The sequence below is a fragment of the Scyliorhinus torazame genome, chromosome 10 (assembly GCF_047496885.1).
Source record: "Scyliorhinus torazame isolate Kashiwa2021f chromosome 10, sScyTor2.1, whole genome shotgun sequence".
Taxonomy (NCBI): Eukaryota; Metazoa; Chordata; class Chondrichthyes; order Carcharhiniformes; family Scyliorhinidae; genus Scyliorhinus; species Scyliorhinus torazame.
The window spans coordinates 193,271,054-193,286,840 of NC_092716.1; the positions used below are offsets into that span (position 1 = coordinate 193,271,054).

At 43.6% G+C, this 15,787-nt stretch overlaps 1 protein-coding gene across 13 annotated transcripts in view; it reads right to left on the reverse strand.

Moving 5' to 3' along the window:
• The window catches only part of ppfibp2b (PPFIA binding protein 2b), a 347,825-nt gene that overhangs the window by 90,247 nt on the left and 241,791 nt on the right, over positions 1–15,787 (reverse strand). For 10 of the 13 annotated variants that reach the window (XM_072466210.1, XM_072466211.1, XM_072466209.1 and 7 more), the window contains 2 exons: positions 13,298–13,426; positions 4,056–4,148 (listed from right to left, as the gene is read on the reverse strand). The exons of 1 other annotated variant lie outside the window; for it this stretch is intronic. In XM_072466210.1, coding sequence (XP_072322311.1) covers positions 4,056–4,148; positions 13,298–13,426 — 222 coding nt within the window. The remainder of the gene's footprint in view (positions 1–4,055; positions 4,149–13,297; positions 13,427–15,787) is intronic. 2 more of the 13 variants (XM_072466212.1, XM_072466217.1) reach the window with 1 other exon arrangement.

Genomic DNA, 15,787 nt, shown 5'->3' on the forward strand with positions numbered 1-15,787 from the left:
AACCCAGTAACCCCACCCAACACCAAGGGCAATTTTGGACACTAAGGGCAATTTATCATGGCCAATCCACCTAACCTGCACATCCTCAAAGCTAATACCTTCCAGACCAAGCAATATCCTGTTAAACCTCTCCTGTACCCTCTCCAAAGCATCCACATCTTACTGGTAGTGTGGCGACCAGTATTGTATGCAATATTCGAAATATGGTCTGACTAAGCTTCTGTACAGCTGCAGCATGACTTGCTGATTTTTATACTCAATGTCCAGGCCGATGAAGACAAGCATGCCGTATGCCTGTTTGACTACCTTATCCACCTGCGTTGCCGCCATCAGTGATCTGTGGACCTCTACGCACAGATCGCTCTGCCTGTCAATACTCTTAAGGGTTCTGCCATTTACTGTGTAATTCCCAACTGTATTATACCTTCCAAAATGCATTACCGCACATTTAAAATAGACTGAATACAGACAATGCTTCCTCTTGTATGGAAAAGCATAATGAGAGGCCATCAATATAAAACAGTCACCATGAAATTCCAGAGGAAATTCAGGTGAAATTTCTTTATGCAAAATGGTGAGAGTCCAGTTACAAGCAGCAACTGGGAAAGATCGGACTGTTTTGAAGATTAAGAGGAGATAATATGTTCAAAAATCACAAAGGGTTTTGATGAAGATAGGAGGATACACTCTCCATTTACAGGAGGGCCATAACCATAGGGTGCAGATTTTAGATCATGGAATCAGAGAGTAGTTACAGCACAGAAGATGACCTGTGTCATTGCTGACTCTCCGCAAATGTAATTCAGCTAGTTTTATTCCCTAACCTTTCCTCATAGCCCAGTTGATATTTCCCCTTCAGGTAATTTACCCATTGAAAGCTGTGACCAAATCTGCCTCCACCCACACTCCTAGGTCCTAACCACTCACTACATTAAATAAAAAGCTTTCCCCTGGTTCTTTTGTAATTATTGGAAATTAGTGTAATTTGGTTCTGACCCTTTAGGATTTAAGATAATTGGAGAAAAAAAAGATTCAGAGGTATTGAGGAGAAAAAAAAACTCAATGGATTGTTGCGATCTGGAATGTGCTGCCTGAAAAGTTGGCGGAAGTAGATTAAATAACTTTTAAAAAGACAATTGGATAAATGGTTGAAATTATATATATTTTTTAAATCACAGGGCTTTGGCGAAAGAGCAGGACTAAAGGAATAATTGGATAGATCTTTCAGAGAACCCAGCAGAGGCAATAATAGACCAAATGACCTCCTTCTGTGTCAGAAGATTCCACAAATAAAAGCAAAACCAGACAGGTCCCACAGCAAGTTGGAAATGATCTTGCACATCTCATCAGTTTGTTTATGACTGAGCACGTACATCGCCATGTCTGTTAAAGTATCGAATGGCTACACACATAGCAATGTTGCTAGCTAGTTTTGTGGAATGACGAGCTGGCCCACCACAAAAAGGAGACAATGCAGACAATTTTTATTATGATTAGCATGGAATGCAAATAGGCAGACGACAGGAGAGATATCAAACAGGACACAAATAACTCACCCCCGCCTCCCCCCCACCCGATGCTTCACTATTTGTATCTGCACAGTTGTGTGTCGAAGTGTAGCACACTGACTGGTAAAAGAAATGGAGCAAGTGAGAAATAGACGGCTAGCAGGATAGAAAGCCAGAATATTGAGCGCAGCTTGCAAAATGGTGTGAGCAATGTTGCCAGTTCATCCAGCCAGCCAGATGCCAGTACTATTGACATAAGCCAAACAATACTTTAGTGAGATTCCCAACCTTGGAAACAGCAACCCAACCAGATAAGACAAGCAGCAGGAGAAGAACAGACAGAGACTTATGAACTAATCACAACTATAGACTGATTGAATCATTTGATTGTGTTCCTCATATCCTGTTAAACAAATCATCACCAACTTACTTTAACATTGAAAGTTGAACCTTTGGGGATCAAAAAGGAAAAGAAATGTGGTGCTGAGGGAAGACTTGTGAAGTTTAATTGTATAGTGCTTTCAAAGAGCTGGCAGAGGCATGATGGGTTGTATGGCCTCCTTTTGTGCTCTAATATTTTACTATCCAGGTTTGGGGCTGAGTGAATTGACAGGTAGCATTCACGTCAGGTATTGGTCATTTCCAAAAGGAGAAAGGCCATCAATCTATGTATTGCCAATAACCCCCCAACATGAATATTGTGGAAGTCTGCATTTATTAGATCCCACAGTAGAGCAGCCATATTCACACTGTGGTCATTAACACAGGGCAGAGGTTGGATATGAGCCGTGGCCCCATAACACCTCATCACAAGGTGGGAGGGTGTAGCAAAATACTCACCACATGGCTGCAGCAGTGATGACAATTAAAAAGCTCTATACAATCCAGGATGAACCATTTCCCTCCATCAGCATCCATGTCACATCTCAATATCAACATGCGCTGCATGACTTCACAGCCCCCTATCCCTAGCTCTACAACCCTTTGGAGATGGCTACTCCCTTTCAATTCTAGTCTTTTGCTCGTCCATGACTTTAATCACTCCACCATTACGGTCTGTGTTTTCAGCTGCTTGGACATTTGGCTCTGGAATTTCCTTTCTAAATCGCGATCTCTCTCTCACTTCCCCCCTCTCCCCACCCCCACCCCTCCACTACGGATGCTCCATAAAATCCACCTCTTTGCCTAAGCCTTTGGTCATCTGATCTAATATTTTCCGACACAGCTCGTGCCACATTTATTTGATAATGTGCTTTAGAAGCACATCGAGATGGTTGATCACATCAAGGGTGTTAAGCAAATGTCCACAGGATACACAACATCAACGCATCACGGTTCAAATGCATGCTTCCCTTCTACAAACTCTATCAGAAGTGAAAACTAGAACAATGGCATGGGAACGCCATCCTTTCCCTTACAGTCACACACCATCCCGATTTGGATGTACACCACCATTCCTTCATTGGCATGGGATGAATACAGAACCATAGAAAGGTTATTGCACAGGAAGAGGTCATTCAGCCCTCTTCCTGTGCAATAAAGTCTGCGATGACTGAAAAATAAAAAAAACTAGCTGACCACTCTAATACCATCTTCCAGCACTTGCCCCATAGCCTTGCAAGTTGCCATACTTTAGGTTCTGATCCAGGTACCTTTTTCAATGAGTTGAGGGTTTCTCCCAGCACCACCAAACCAGCTAGTGAATTCAAAATGCCCAATGAGTGAAGCTTTTCCTCATGTCCATTCTAATCCTCGACCAATCACCCTAAATCTGTCACTTCTGTTAACTGACCCCTCCGCTAGAGGCTATCCAGGCCTCTCAATCTTGTACAGCTCAATCAGGTCACCCCTCAGCCTCCACAGTTCTAAGGAAAACAAACCCAGCCTAGCCCATCTTTCCTCATAGCTACAATTTTCCATATAATAAAATAGCCTCAGAAGGGCAGAAGCAGAAAGGATTTGCCAGGATGATACCTGAACTAAGAGGTTATACTTTTCAGGAAAGGCTGAACAGGTTGGGACTCTTGCCTCCAGAAAAGCAAAGAAATGATGGGTGAGCTGATGTAAATAAGTCTTGACAATTCTGAAAGGGTTTAATTAAGGTACATGTAAAAATATCTCCTTGTGGGAGGAGACTAGAACTAGGGGACCATACACATTCAATGCTCACTCATAAATCCAAAAGGGAATTCCGAAGATTTTTCTTTACCCAGAGAGGGTGATGAGAATGTGGAACACTTGGTACCACATTTAAGGGAATGCGAAAATGCTGGCTTTGAATAGTTGGGCAGAATGGCCTGTTTCTGTGGTGTGCATTCTATGAGAAGGCCAGCAGCATTTTTTTGAAGGATAGGCAATAGACCTGACCTTACCAGATGCCCTCGCCCCCATACCTCAAGAACAAGTTAAAAAGCACACCATTGATTTAGTGAACAAACACTATTGATGAAAATGATGTGGGCAAATCAGACACTGAGCAGCACAGAACATTCATCAAATCCCACCAGGGGAAAAGAGTGGCAAATGACAAATATTTTATTTTTTAACCTTTGTGGCATGCAGCTTCTGCTCATACTGAATCTTTTCATCCTCCAGCTCGTCCACTTTGGATTTCAGGCTCCGTAATTCCTGAAGCAAGTTCTGGAATGTCAACAAAATGCGAATGATGTTACCAACAACAAAAATAAACCGGTTGAATAATTTAAATGATTTCGGACATAATCTGGCTTTGAGCTATTTAAGGACTTGACTATTGGCTGGAATAAAAAAAGTGAACATTAGCTATATTCGGCCAGAAAGCAAATCCCACACTAATCTAAGACAGTGGTAGTACTTGGACAATTGGATGTGGAGGACAAATGTGAACTTTGTCAGGGAGGCCTGGTCAACCACACCCACATGTTCTGGTCTTGCCCCAGGCTTGCGGGGTACTGGATGTGCTTCTTTGCGACCATGTCCAGGGTTGTGGGAGTGAGGGTGGTGCGTGCCCCCTAGTGGCGGTCTTCAGGATCTCTCAGCAGCCGGAATTCTATATGGGGAGGGGGCTGATAATTGATTCGGATTAGTACTGATTCCCGTACCAGCCTCCCCAAACAGGCGCCAGAATGTGGCGACTAGGGGCTTTACACAGTAACTTCATTTGAAGCCTACTTGTGACAATAAGCAATTTTCATTTTTCATAAAGGAATCAGATGCGTATTTATATGGGCCATTCACTTAGTCGGGACCTCCCAAAGTGAATGAAGTGCTATCGCTGTTGTAATGTAGGGAAAGGAGCATCCAATCTCCGCACAGCAAACTGCCACAAACAATAATGAGAAAATATGGTTTTACTGATGTTGATTGACTAATAAATATAGGTCAGGCACACTCCAGATATCATTTGCTCATTGGTTTTGACACTCCTTTCGTACTGCATTGGGGCGAGGGACCTCAGTTATAAGACCAGGTTGGGAAAGCTAGAGCTGTTCTCCTTGGATAAGAGGTGACCCGAGAATTTTCCAAGATGTTGCGAGGTTTTGGTAAAGTGTAGAGAGAAATGATTCCTTCTGGTGGGTTGACCAATAACCAGAAGTATATAGAGGCATGGCAACCAATCTAGAGGGGAGAGGAGGAGAATTGTTTTCACTCAGTTGTTGGGATATGAAATAGGTAGTGGAAGCAGATTCCATAAATAATTGTTAAAGGGAGTTGTACGGGTACTTGAGAATAAGGAACTTAAAGAGTTATGCACAAACAGAGGTGTGAGGGTCTAAGCACTCTCTTTCAAAGAGCCAGCATAGGCATCTGCAGCATGCTGTTTTTTTATAAATGTTTTTTATTGGGTTTTTGAACAAAGTATATTTACCGTTATGTACACAGGATAAGAAACATATATATATATATATATATATATATATATACACACACATATATAGAAGAGAAGGGCACACCCAAACATACCAAAGAAAAGAAAATAGTAAATAGTTTTTTAAAAAATACAATAAAAACATAAAATAGTATAACTGGTAGGGTTGTGCACCAGCTCAACAGCAGTAACTCTGTACAACTGGCAAAATTATTTACAACACACAAGTAGGCGACGGTTTGCAGGAGGGCATGCTTAAGCGTCTATGAATATCTAGTCGATCTGAGAGAGGGACACATGGGGCGAAAAAGGATTGTGCAGTTCATCATTCTGCACCAGCAAAGAGCAGTGGGGTAAAGTAGGGGCGGCACAGTAACGCAATGCTTAGCACTGTTGCTTCACAGCGGCAGGGTCCCAGGTTAAATCTCCGGCTTGGGTCACTGTCTGTGCGGAGTCTGCACGTTCTCCCCGTGTCTGCATGGGTTTCCTCCGGGTGCTCCAGTTTCCTCACACAAGTCCTGAAAGACATGCTGTTAGGTAATTTGGACATTCTGAATTCTCCCTCCGTGTACCCGAACAGGCGCCGGAGTGTGGCGACTGGCAGATTTTCACAGTAACTTCATTGCAGTGTTCATGTAAGCTTACTTTAATGAAGAGAAACTTAACAATACGTCTTAAAGAGGCACAAAATACTGGAGATATGAATTTGGGTCCCGTTCCATCTTAAATATTAGAAGTAAACAGAGCGTGTTCAGTTCTGAATTGAATGTGTATGAATAGATGCAAAAGCAGAAAATGTTAAAAATATAAATGGGTTCCACCCTCTGCAAAGAGAAGTTAAACTATTATTGTTTCACCCCTCCCTCATCCAACTTTGGCTAATTTTACCCTGAGGACTCAAATCAGTGAAGATTCACGACGCCACACATACTCAAAATTGGTTTTCAGAACAACAATTATTTAAAAATATTCATTCACAGGACGTGGAGTCGATGGCAAGGTGAATCCTTATTTGGGCTTGGGAAGGCAAGCAATTTTCTTGAACAAAATGGACTGTCTTTCTCGGCCATTTAAAAGGGCAGTTAAGAAACAACCACATTGCTCTGGGTACTTAACCATAGTCAAGGATGGTATATTTTCTTCTCTAAAAGTGACAATAGCGAACCAGATAGTTCATTCAGGTAGTTTCATGGCAACCATTACTGACAACAGCCTTTTTTTCAGGTGTATTTAATTAAGTCTTCACCGGAGTGGTGGAGTTTGAACTAGTCTCCATCATTAGTCTAGGTCTCTGGATTACTATCCTAGTAACATAATTACAATGTACTGTTCCTGCTTTTTCCACAGTTTTCTCTGGTTGGGTGGGGCAGGGGTACGGGATGGGGTGACGATTTCCCTGGAATGCATAAACAGCAAGTCACAACAAAATGCCTTCCCAACCACAGCTTACGCCAAAAGCTCCCAAAGGTCTTAGCGACATGGAATGGAACATAAAACACTGTTGTAAAGCAAGAGGAAATCAAAGTAAACAAGGCAGCACCAAACCAAGGCCATAATCTTTTTTAATTATGCTAATTAATACCTGAAACCATCTTTCCATCATTGATGTGTATTAAGAACAGCATGTTGAAGATCTTGCAATTATGGATGTTTTTTCAAATTTTAATGCGACTCATGCTGATGCGTGAAGACGCTGATAAAACATTTTTGCAACAGAGAGCGAGTGTGGCGTAGAAAGAGGGAATTGCATGTGACGCACAGCGATGCAGACCCACAGGTATAGAAATAGCATCTTAGTTAGTTGAAACGGACAGAATACTGACCTTAGAGAATCTAGAGATATGGGACCTACCCGTTTAAAATGTTCTTGATTTGATAGATCTTTCAGGATACATCCAATTCTTAACATACTAACTATCTTCAGGAGAACTAAAGTGACTAACTTTGTTATTTTGGAGACTGGTTAAATTTCAGTTACCTTTTGCATTTTACAGTTTCTAAACCAAACACTTCCCTCCCCCATGTTTGTATTGGAACAGGAAAATAATTGAAGCCAACCCCTCTTCTTCCCCCCCCCCACCCCCCCACCACACACACACACTTTATTTCTTGCCTCTGGGAAGTTATAAACCACAACATGTGGCATAAATCAGCTTGGATAGCACATCGATGACCATCCATAACCAATCTAAGGTTCCTAGAGGGGCACATTGAATCAATTAGAGCAATTCTGAAACCCAGCACTCTCTCTCTCCATTTCTTTTAAGCTGGTTCTAAGCTTTAAAAGTCAAGGACGAAATGATGTATGTACTCTTAATAAAATTTACACGGAAATTGGAGGCACCGGTTGGGGTAATCTTTTGTGTGTGTGTGTTTAAGGCTTGAAATCATGTCCAAAATGTATTTGAAACTACACTGGGTTGGATTACAGATTAAGTTTCTATGAAGATTAATTTGCATTAACACTGGTGTAAACTCTTACACACAATAACACAAACAGGCAGCACAACTGTTTCTTTCTTTCCATTAAAAATATCCTATGATGTGTTTAAGCGCAGTAAGCTGTTTTATTCATACAACTGAAAATAGATTTATCAGCAAATAAAGTACTAATGGGTATCCAGGTCCTATCTGTGAGTATCCCGACATAGAATCACGGAAAATAAGTTTTAAAATAAATAACATTGATCAATTTCATGGTTGGTTTCATAGGAAATTTAAAAGTGTGAAAAAATATTTAAGTCTACTCTGCTTGCCTGTGGCGATCTTGTGGCGGAGTGGGTAGTGTCCCTGTCTCTGGGCCAGAAGTTCCACGATCGAGTCCCAGCCCAAGGCTTGATGGCCAAGGAAGGCACATTCATGATGTGGTTAAACAGGTAGAGTATCGACCTGTAAATCCTTCCGATGCAAGCCAATGGCAAGTAGCCAGAGCCGGGGAGAGTCCTGGTCAGCCGTGTGATGGAAGGAACAATGGCGGCTCTATCATCACTATCCATAGCTCCAGATTACTACACATGCACGTCAAAGTGCCTGTTGCCACAGGAACCCGGACTATGAGCGAACTATAACGCACCACCACCACTCTGCCCCGTTAGAAAATGAAAGCAATTTAAAGACCCTTCTCCAACCAGTTGTAGTCAGCAAAAATCTCACAATCTCAACACAGGGGGTGTGGCCAGTTGTGTGGTTGTAGCCTAAACCGGGCCAACCGAATTTTGAGCCAGTGGAAAGAATTGTGGGAAACATGAGCAGCAGTGGTTTCGAGATGCAAATAGTGGATGCCTCAAATTTCTCAACCTTTTGGATTAGATCTGCCGACTCTGCACGAACTGTGATGCCACTGGTGCAAGCACAACTTCTTCAGAGCAAATCACCAGAAATTCAGGCAGAACGTGATGGCCTCTGTGACACAAGTCTGCAGCTAGCCTCGTGAAGCTTTAATGTGCCCTGGTCAGGAAGCATCTTTAACACTGGGTTGAATTCAAGTTACTGAAGCACGAGGAAACATTTGCAAATACTGGAAGCAGTGTCGAGAAGGGTGACAAGGCTGATTTTTCAGGACTGATATCAATCTATTTTTGTTCTGCAAGGGCATCAGGAAATAACAACTTGCATTTAAATAGAGTCCTCAGCATAGGAAAAAGTCCCAAGCATGTCACAGGAATGTTATCAGACTAAAATTGTCACACGGATCGAAAGAGGATCGATGCGTAACTTTGGTGAAAGAGATAAGGAGGTCTTAAAGGAGGGGAAAGGAGACGGTGTCCTAAAGGAGGAGAAGGTTAGGGAGGTCATTACAAACCTTAGGAACACCAATGTAGGAGTTAAGGAGGTTGGCATTCCACGTCCAGAATTGGAGTGTAGAGAGCTGGGAGGGCTGTGGCGCCTAGAAGAGGTTAGAAAGATATGGAAATGTGGGAGCACAAAAGAATTTGAAAACAAGGGTGAGAATTTTAAATCTGAGGCCTTGGTGGGCTGGGAGACAAAGTAGGTCAACGAGCATAGCAGCGATGGCCGAACAGGGCTTGGTGCGAGTTAGGGGACAGCCAGAAATTGGGAGGGGCTCAAAATTACAGAGCGTATTTGTAGCGGCCCAGCCAGGAGTACGTTGGAATCGTCAACTCTAGAGGTAACAAGTTATGAGGGGTTCAGCAGCAGGCAAGCTGAGGCCGCGGTGTAGTCGAGCAATATCATGGAGGTGGAGATATATGGTCTTAGTGACGGCATGAACGCGTGGTCTGAAGCTCATTGTAAGGTCAAGATTGTGAACGGTCTGGTTCAGCCTCAAACAGTTGCCAGGGAGAGAGATGGTGTGAGGAGTTACGGAGCAATGTTTCGAGGAGGGACCGAAAACAATGGCTCGGGCCTTGCCAATGTCTAATTGGTGTAGATTTCTGCTCGTTTAGTACTGGATGTTGGATTAGCAGTCTGACAATTTAGTGAGTCAGGGAGTTAAGAGGTGCTGGCGAGGTAGAGCTGAGTGTTACAAGCGCACGTGGAAACTACCGATTTGCTTTTGGATAACGCTGCCTCCTTCTGTGTTCCATCATCTATTGATTCTCGGCAATGGTAGGAGCCATTTTGAACATATGACTGGGTAATTAGTTATCAGACATTACATGCAAATTTGACCCATTGAACCTACATCTGATAGAACATCTGGCAAAACATATAGTTTTTCAGCATAAGTGTATCAATTTTGATAGATTTTTTTTTCTTTTAGAAAAAAAAAAACTTAGAATACCCAATTATTTTTTTTCCAATTAAGGGTCAATTTAGCATGGCTAATCCACCTAATCTGCACATCTTTTAGGTTGTGGGGTGAAACCTATGCAGGCACTGGGAGAATGTGCAAAAACTCCACACGGACAGTGACAAGGGCCGGGATCTAATCTGGGTCCTCAGCGCCATAGGCTTAATTTTGATAGACATGCAACACAAATATAAAGCTATTGACCGCTCCACTGATTTTCGGCATCAACACTAAACTTTGTTGGGCCAAAGCCGACACTGTACTACAAGGAGTTGTCAGCAACAGAACAGCAGAAACTCCTTTGAGATAAGTCCTGGCTCCGTGCAGCAAGACCTACAACAGTCCTCTGAGTTTGTCCACATGCCAAACCTCAACAGAAGCAGACTGCACTGTTCAACAGACGTGGACTGCATGACACAACCAGTCCAAATTAGCTCTCACACGGGGCGTTAAGACAGTCTTGCTTCAAAACACCTTTTCGCTTTTTAAACCATGGAGTATTTCTTGAAATTGGTTTAATCAAATAATCCCAATTTGACATCGATGCTTGTCCAACTTACTGAACTTAACAAATGCATTTAGATCGTCTCATCGTGCCCTTGGTACTTCTGCTTTTTCAGCAAGGGAAGATCCATCCAACCTTTACATCTTACATAGATATATAGGTACCTAGAACACACTGTGCAGAAGGAAGCCATTCGGCCCATCGAGTCCGCACCGACCCACTTAAGCCCTCACTTCCACCCTATCCCCATAACCCAAGAACTCCTCCTAACCTTTTTGGACACTAAGGGCAATTTAGCATGGTCAATCCACCTAACCTGCACGCCTTTGGACTGTGGGAAGAAACCGGAGCACCCGGGGAGAACGTGCAGACATCCGCAGAAAGTGACCCAGCAGGGAATCGAACCTGGGACCCTGGTGCTGTGAAGCCACAGTGCTAGCCACGTGTGCTACCATGGTACAACGGCCTGGTACAACATTTGCAACTGTGCAATATCCTTTCTTTGGTGGGAAGAAGCGATTTATCAAGTCAAAAGCCGATTCCTTAACAGAAATTGCGAATAGTGCATGGAGAATTGCCACACCTAGTTAGCACCTGGGTTTCAGTCAATGATACAGCATCGAAGGAAGTCATCTGGCCCATCATGCCATTTGGAAGTACTACCCAATTAGTCCCACCTCCCCTGCTCTTACCACATTTTCCTCCATGTTTCTCCGATTCTCTTTTAAAAATTATTCTGCATTTGCTTCCACCACCTTCATAATCACCTTCAAATCTCACAAGGCAGGTTATGGAATGTAAACTCGATAAAAAAATCTGGAATTAAAAGTCTAATGGTTGACCATGAAACCAGTCGACTGTCGGAAAAACTCATCTGGTTCACAAATGTCCTTTAGGAAAGCAAATCTGCTGTCCTTACCCAGTCTGGCCGACATGGGACTCAGACCCACAACAAGGTGGTTGACTCTTCACTGCCCCCTCAAGGGCAATTAGGGATGGGCAATAAATGCTCACATCCCATGAACAAATTAAAAAACTCATTGAGATCTCATCGCCACTCTGGGATTTTTTGGCCAATCATTTGAAATTTGTGTCCTCTTGTATCACTCTGCCAAAGCTTTTCATGATTTTCAACAAGTCTTTTAAATCTCATATTAATCTTCTCTGCACCGAGCACAATGCCAGCTTCTTTAGTCTCTACACATCGCTGAAATTTATAGCTCTACAGTGGACTAAGATCAGATTTAGAATGCACATTACAGCCACCTTCCAAATACCCAGAGGCACCGCATGAGCCATGAGGGAACATCTTACCTCATGGAACTCCAACATCCAGCCAATTCAAAGATTGAAAAGGTCTCCAAGGAGAAGGGGCTTGAGACAACAATGATTTGCATTTCTATTATATTGTAAAATGTTCCCAGACACTGTACGAAGAACGCTATCAAACAAAATTTGATACTGAGCCTCGAGGAGACATTAGAGTAGGTGACTCAAAGGTGTTAAGGGGCATCTTAAAGGAGAGAGGTGGAGAAACTCAACATTAAAACAGGTCATTACCACATATTGTGAGCATATTGGCTGCTGCGTTTCCTACAACTGTGACTACACTTCAGAAGTACTGAATTGACCCCAAAGAACCTTTGGATATCATGAGGCCCTCAGAACTTTGCAACACATTCAAATGGGCAGCTAAAGGCTGATCAATTAAAAATGAGATTGATTTTCAGCACTAGTCAAAGTTAAGGCATGTGGTGCCAAACACAATGCTGTAGGAAAGGAAAACTTGAGTGCAATGCCCCAGTTTCTTTCTTTTGGGAGGAAAACCAAACCTGTAATCTCTCATGAGGTCACCTGCAGGTTCTTGATACCTCAGTTTTGATTTCACTGGCGGGCAAACTTTGGAACGCAGTTCCTGAGCATGATCCGCCTCAGAGTGCAGCCTCGAACTTGGGAAGTGGTCATCATCTTGGAATCTTTGTTGTCTCCCCCCCCACCAACAGTCCCACCTGGGGTCTGCACTGGTAGCAAATGTACAGCAGGAAAACACCTTCTGTGGTGTAGGTCACAGGGATGACACAATCCCGTAACTCATGTAGTCAGGAAGAATGTAAATAACAGCAATTTAAGCAAACATAGCAAATCATCCGAAGGTGTTCCAGGGGAACAATAATTGTGAGCCAAAAAAAAAGGAGACACAAGGACAAAAAAGAACAATGGTCAAAGAGATAGTTTTAAGAGGCATCATAAAAGAGGGGAGAAGGTTAGCAAGGTGGAGAGGTGGAGAGGTTTAGGGTCGGAATTCCAGAGTTTAGGCTCAGACAGCTGAAGACATGGTCGCCAATGGTGGAGCAAAGGAAATGTCGGATGCGCAAGATCCCAGAATTGGAAGAACACAAGAATTTGGAGGGTTTGGATGAGATTTCAGGGCTAGAGAGAGGGGCAAAGTCATGTATTCCTTTGTAAACAGGGATCAAAATTTTAAAATCAAGGGGCGTTTGGGTCACTATAGGTTAATGAGTGCAAGGGTGATGGGCAAGAGGGAACTTGGTGCGAGTTAGGATATGGTGCAGCAGGGTTTCAGGGCAGGTCACGTTTATGCAGGGTAGAAGATGGGAGGAGTCAGCCAGGGAAGCAGTGGAGCCTAGGGGGCCAACAGAAGCATAGAGCAAAAGTATGCTAACCTCACTTTTCTGCAATTCATCACATTCCCGGTGGTCCTTCTCTAATCCAGCCAGCTTAATTTTCAGACTTGAAATCTCAGCCATTAGATCCAGTTTCTGGCTCTCCAGTGCTGTCCTGCTCAGCAGCTCCTAGAAACAGCAGGAAGTTACATTTTTAATCTCAAAGTTGTTTTCCGTTTCCACACTAAACCCCAAAGACATGAATGGATTTACTCCAAACTACTAAGTATGACTGGTGCCCAATGGAGGGTCCTGGCCTCAGTTTGTGGGTAGACTAAGCAAGTTCACTCAACAAGGCCCCCAGCCATTTGGGTAGCAGCAATGTGGGAGTTGGGGGGAGGTGCGGGTGGAGCAGGGTACAGAGCAGAAGACGAAGCTCACTGCTTTGCTGTTCTTGTTGAAAGGCCCTTTCTGTATCAGATAAGACACAGAGCTAGAGACAGGATTTATAAAAAATGCCAATTGGACACTGAGGCCTTGTCCCATGTTCCACTGACATTTGTTAGCTTAATCTTCCTGAATGCACAAAGGCAGAACTGATTGTGAATTGTATGTGGTTTTATTTTTGGTGTCGGAGGAGGTACCAATCACGAATCAGAAGATGATTTGAGGACAAAGCATAATGAAAGAGGAATGGATGTTTATCAGAAACTAACTCACAGCTAAAAAAAATTGTCTCCCTCTCCCCCATCACAGGATGATGTTTTAATCATTCATAGGATGGGAGCGTCCTTGGCAAGGCCAGCATTTATATCCTATCCCTAAAGCATAGAGTTTACAATGCAGGAGTACATTCGGCCGATTGAGTTTGCTCCGGCCCTTGGAAAGAGCACCCTACTTAAACCCATGCATCCACCCTATCCCTGTAATCCACCTAACTGTTTGGACACTAAAGGGAAATTTAGCATGGTCAATCCATCTAACCTGCACATCTTTAGATTGGGGGGGGGGGGGGGGGGGGGGGGGGGGGGGGGGAGGAGGAGAACCGGAGCACCTGAAGGAAATCACGCAGATACGGGGAGAAAGTTCAAACTCCACACAGTCACCAGAGGCCGGAATTGAACCCAGTTCTCTGGAGCTGTGAGGCAGCAGTGCTAACCACTGTGCTACCCACGATGCCCTCGAGAGGATGGTGGTGAGCTGCCTTTTCGAACTGCTGCTATCCATCTGATGTAGGTATACCCACAGGGCTGGAAGGGAAGGAATTCCAGGCTTTTGACATAGCAATAATGAAGGATCAGCTGATATGCTCTAAACTAGGATTTTGGGAGACTTGGAAGGGAACTTACAGATGATAGCGTTGCCATGCATTTGCTCCCCTTGTTCTTCTCAGTAGTTGAGGCTGCAGGTTTGGACGATGCAGTCAAAGGAGCCCAGATGAATTACTAGTGTACCTTGTGGATGATACACACTGCTGACATGGTACAGCAGCAGTGGAGGGTGTGAGTGTTTAAGGTAGTGAATGGGGTGTTGTTCAAACGGCCTGTCTCGTCCTGGACGGTGTCGTGTTTCTGGAGTGTTGTTCGAACTGCACTCATCCAGCAAGTGGAAAGTATTCCATCACACTCCTGACTTGTACCTTGTGAATGGTGGACAAGCTTTAGAAAGTCAGGAGTTACTCGCTGCAGGATTTCCAGCTTCTGACCTGATCCATGTTAACTTTCTGGTCAGATAACCCCCCTCGCCCCCCAGGATGTTGATTGTGGGTGATTCAATGATGGGAACACCATAAAGTTTGCGAGCGTAATCCCCTTCCTATGATGGCACAGATCAGCACCCCTCAACTTTGGTGTTCCTCGTTTCCAAGGAGTAATTTTGGGGTGGTCGAGTGCTCCATATTCTTTGGCCTCACCTAGCAAATGGATGACTGAATTTGTTTCCACAACACTTTCAAACTGCGTAAACCAGATCACAACATCTCACTGCATTTAATTGTGCCAATCATCTAGAATTGGTTTCCTCTTGCTTTTGACCCTTCTGCCACCAGAACCAATTTCTCCTCATTTACTCTGTCAAGTAAATATGGGGAGGCGGTAGCATAGCGGTATTGTTGATGCACTGGTAATCCAGAGACCCAGGATAATGATCTGGGAACCCAGGTTCAAATCTCACCACGGTAAGTGATGGATTTTAAACTCAATAACATATCTGGAGTGAAAAGTCTAATGATGACCATTATCGATTGTTGCGAAAACCCATTTGTTTCACTATCCCGTTAGGGAAGGAAATCTGCCATCCTTACCTGGTCTGGCCTAAATGTGACTCCAGACCCACAGCAACGTGGTTGACTCTGAAATGCCCTCTGAAATGGGCTAACAAGCCACTCAGTTGTATTCAACCACGAGAAAAACACAAAGGAACCAGGCACCAGAAAGGATACCGGCAAACCCTGCCCTCCTGACCCTGCAAAGTCCTCCTTAAGAATAAGGAGGACCTGTGCCAAACTGTCTAGTTAAGCAACAGCCTGACATAGTCATACTCACAGAATCA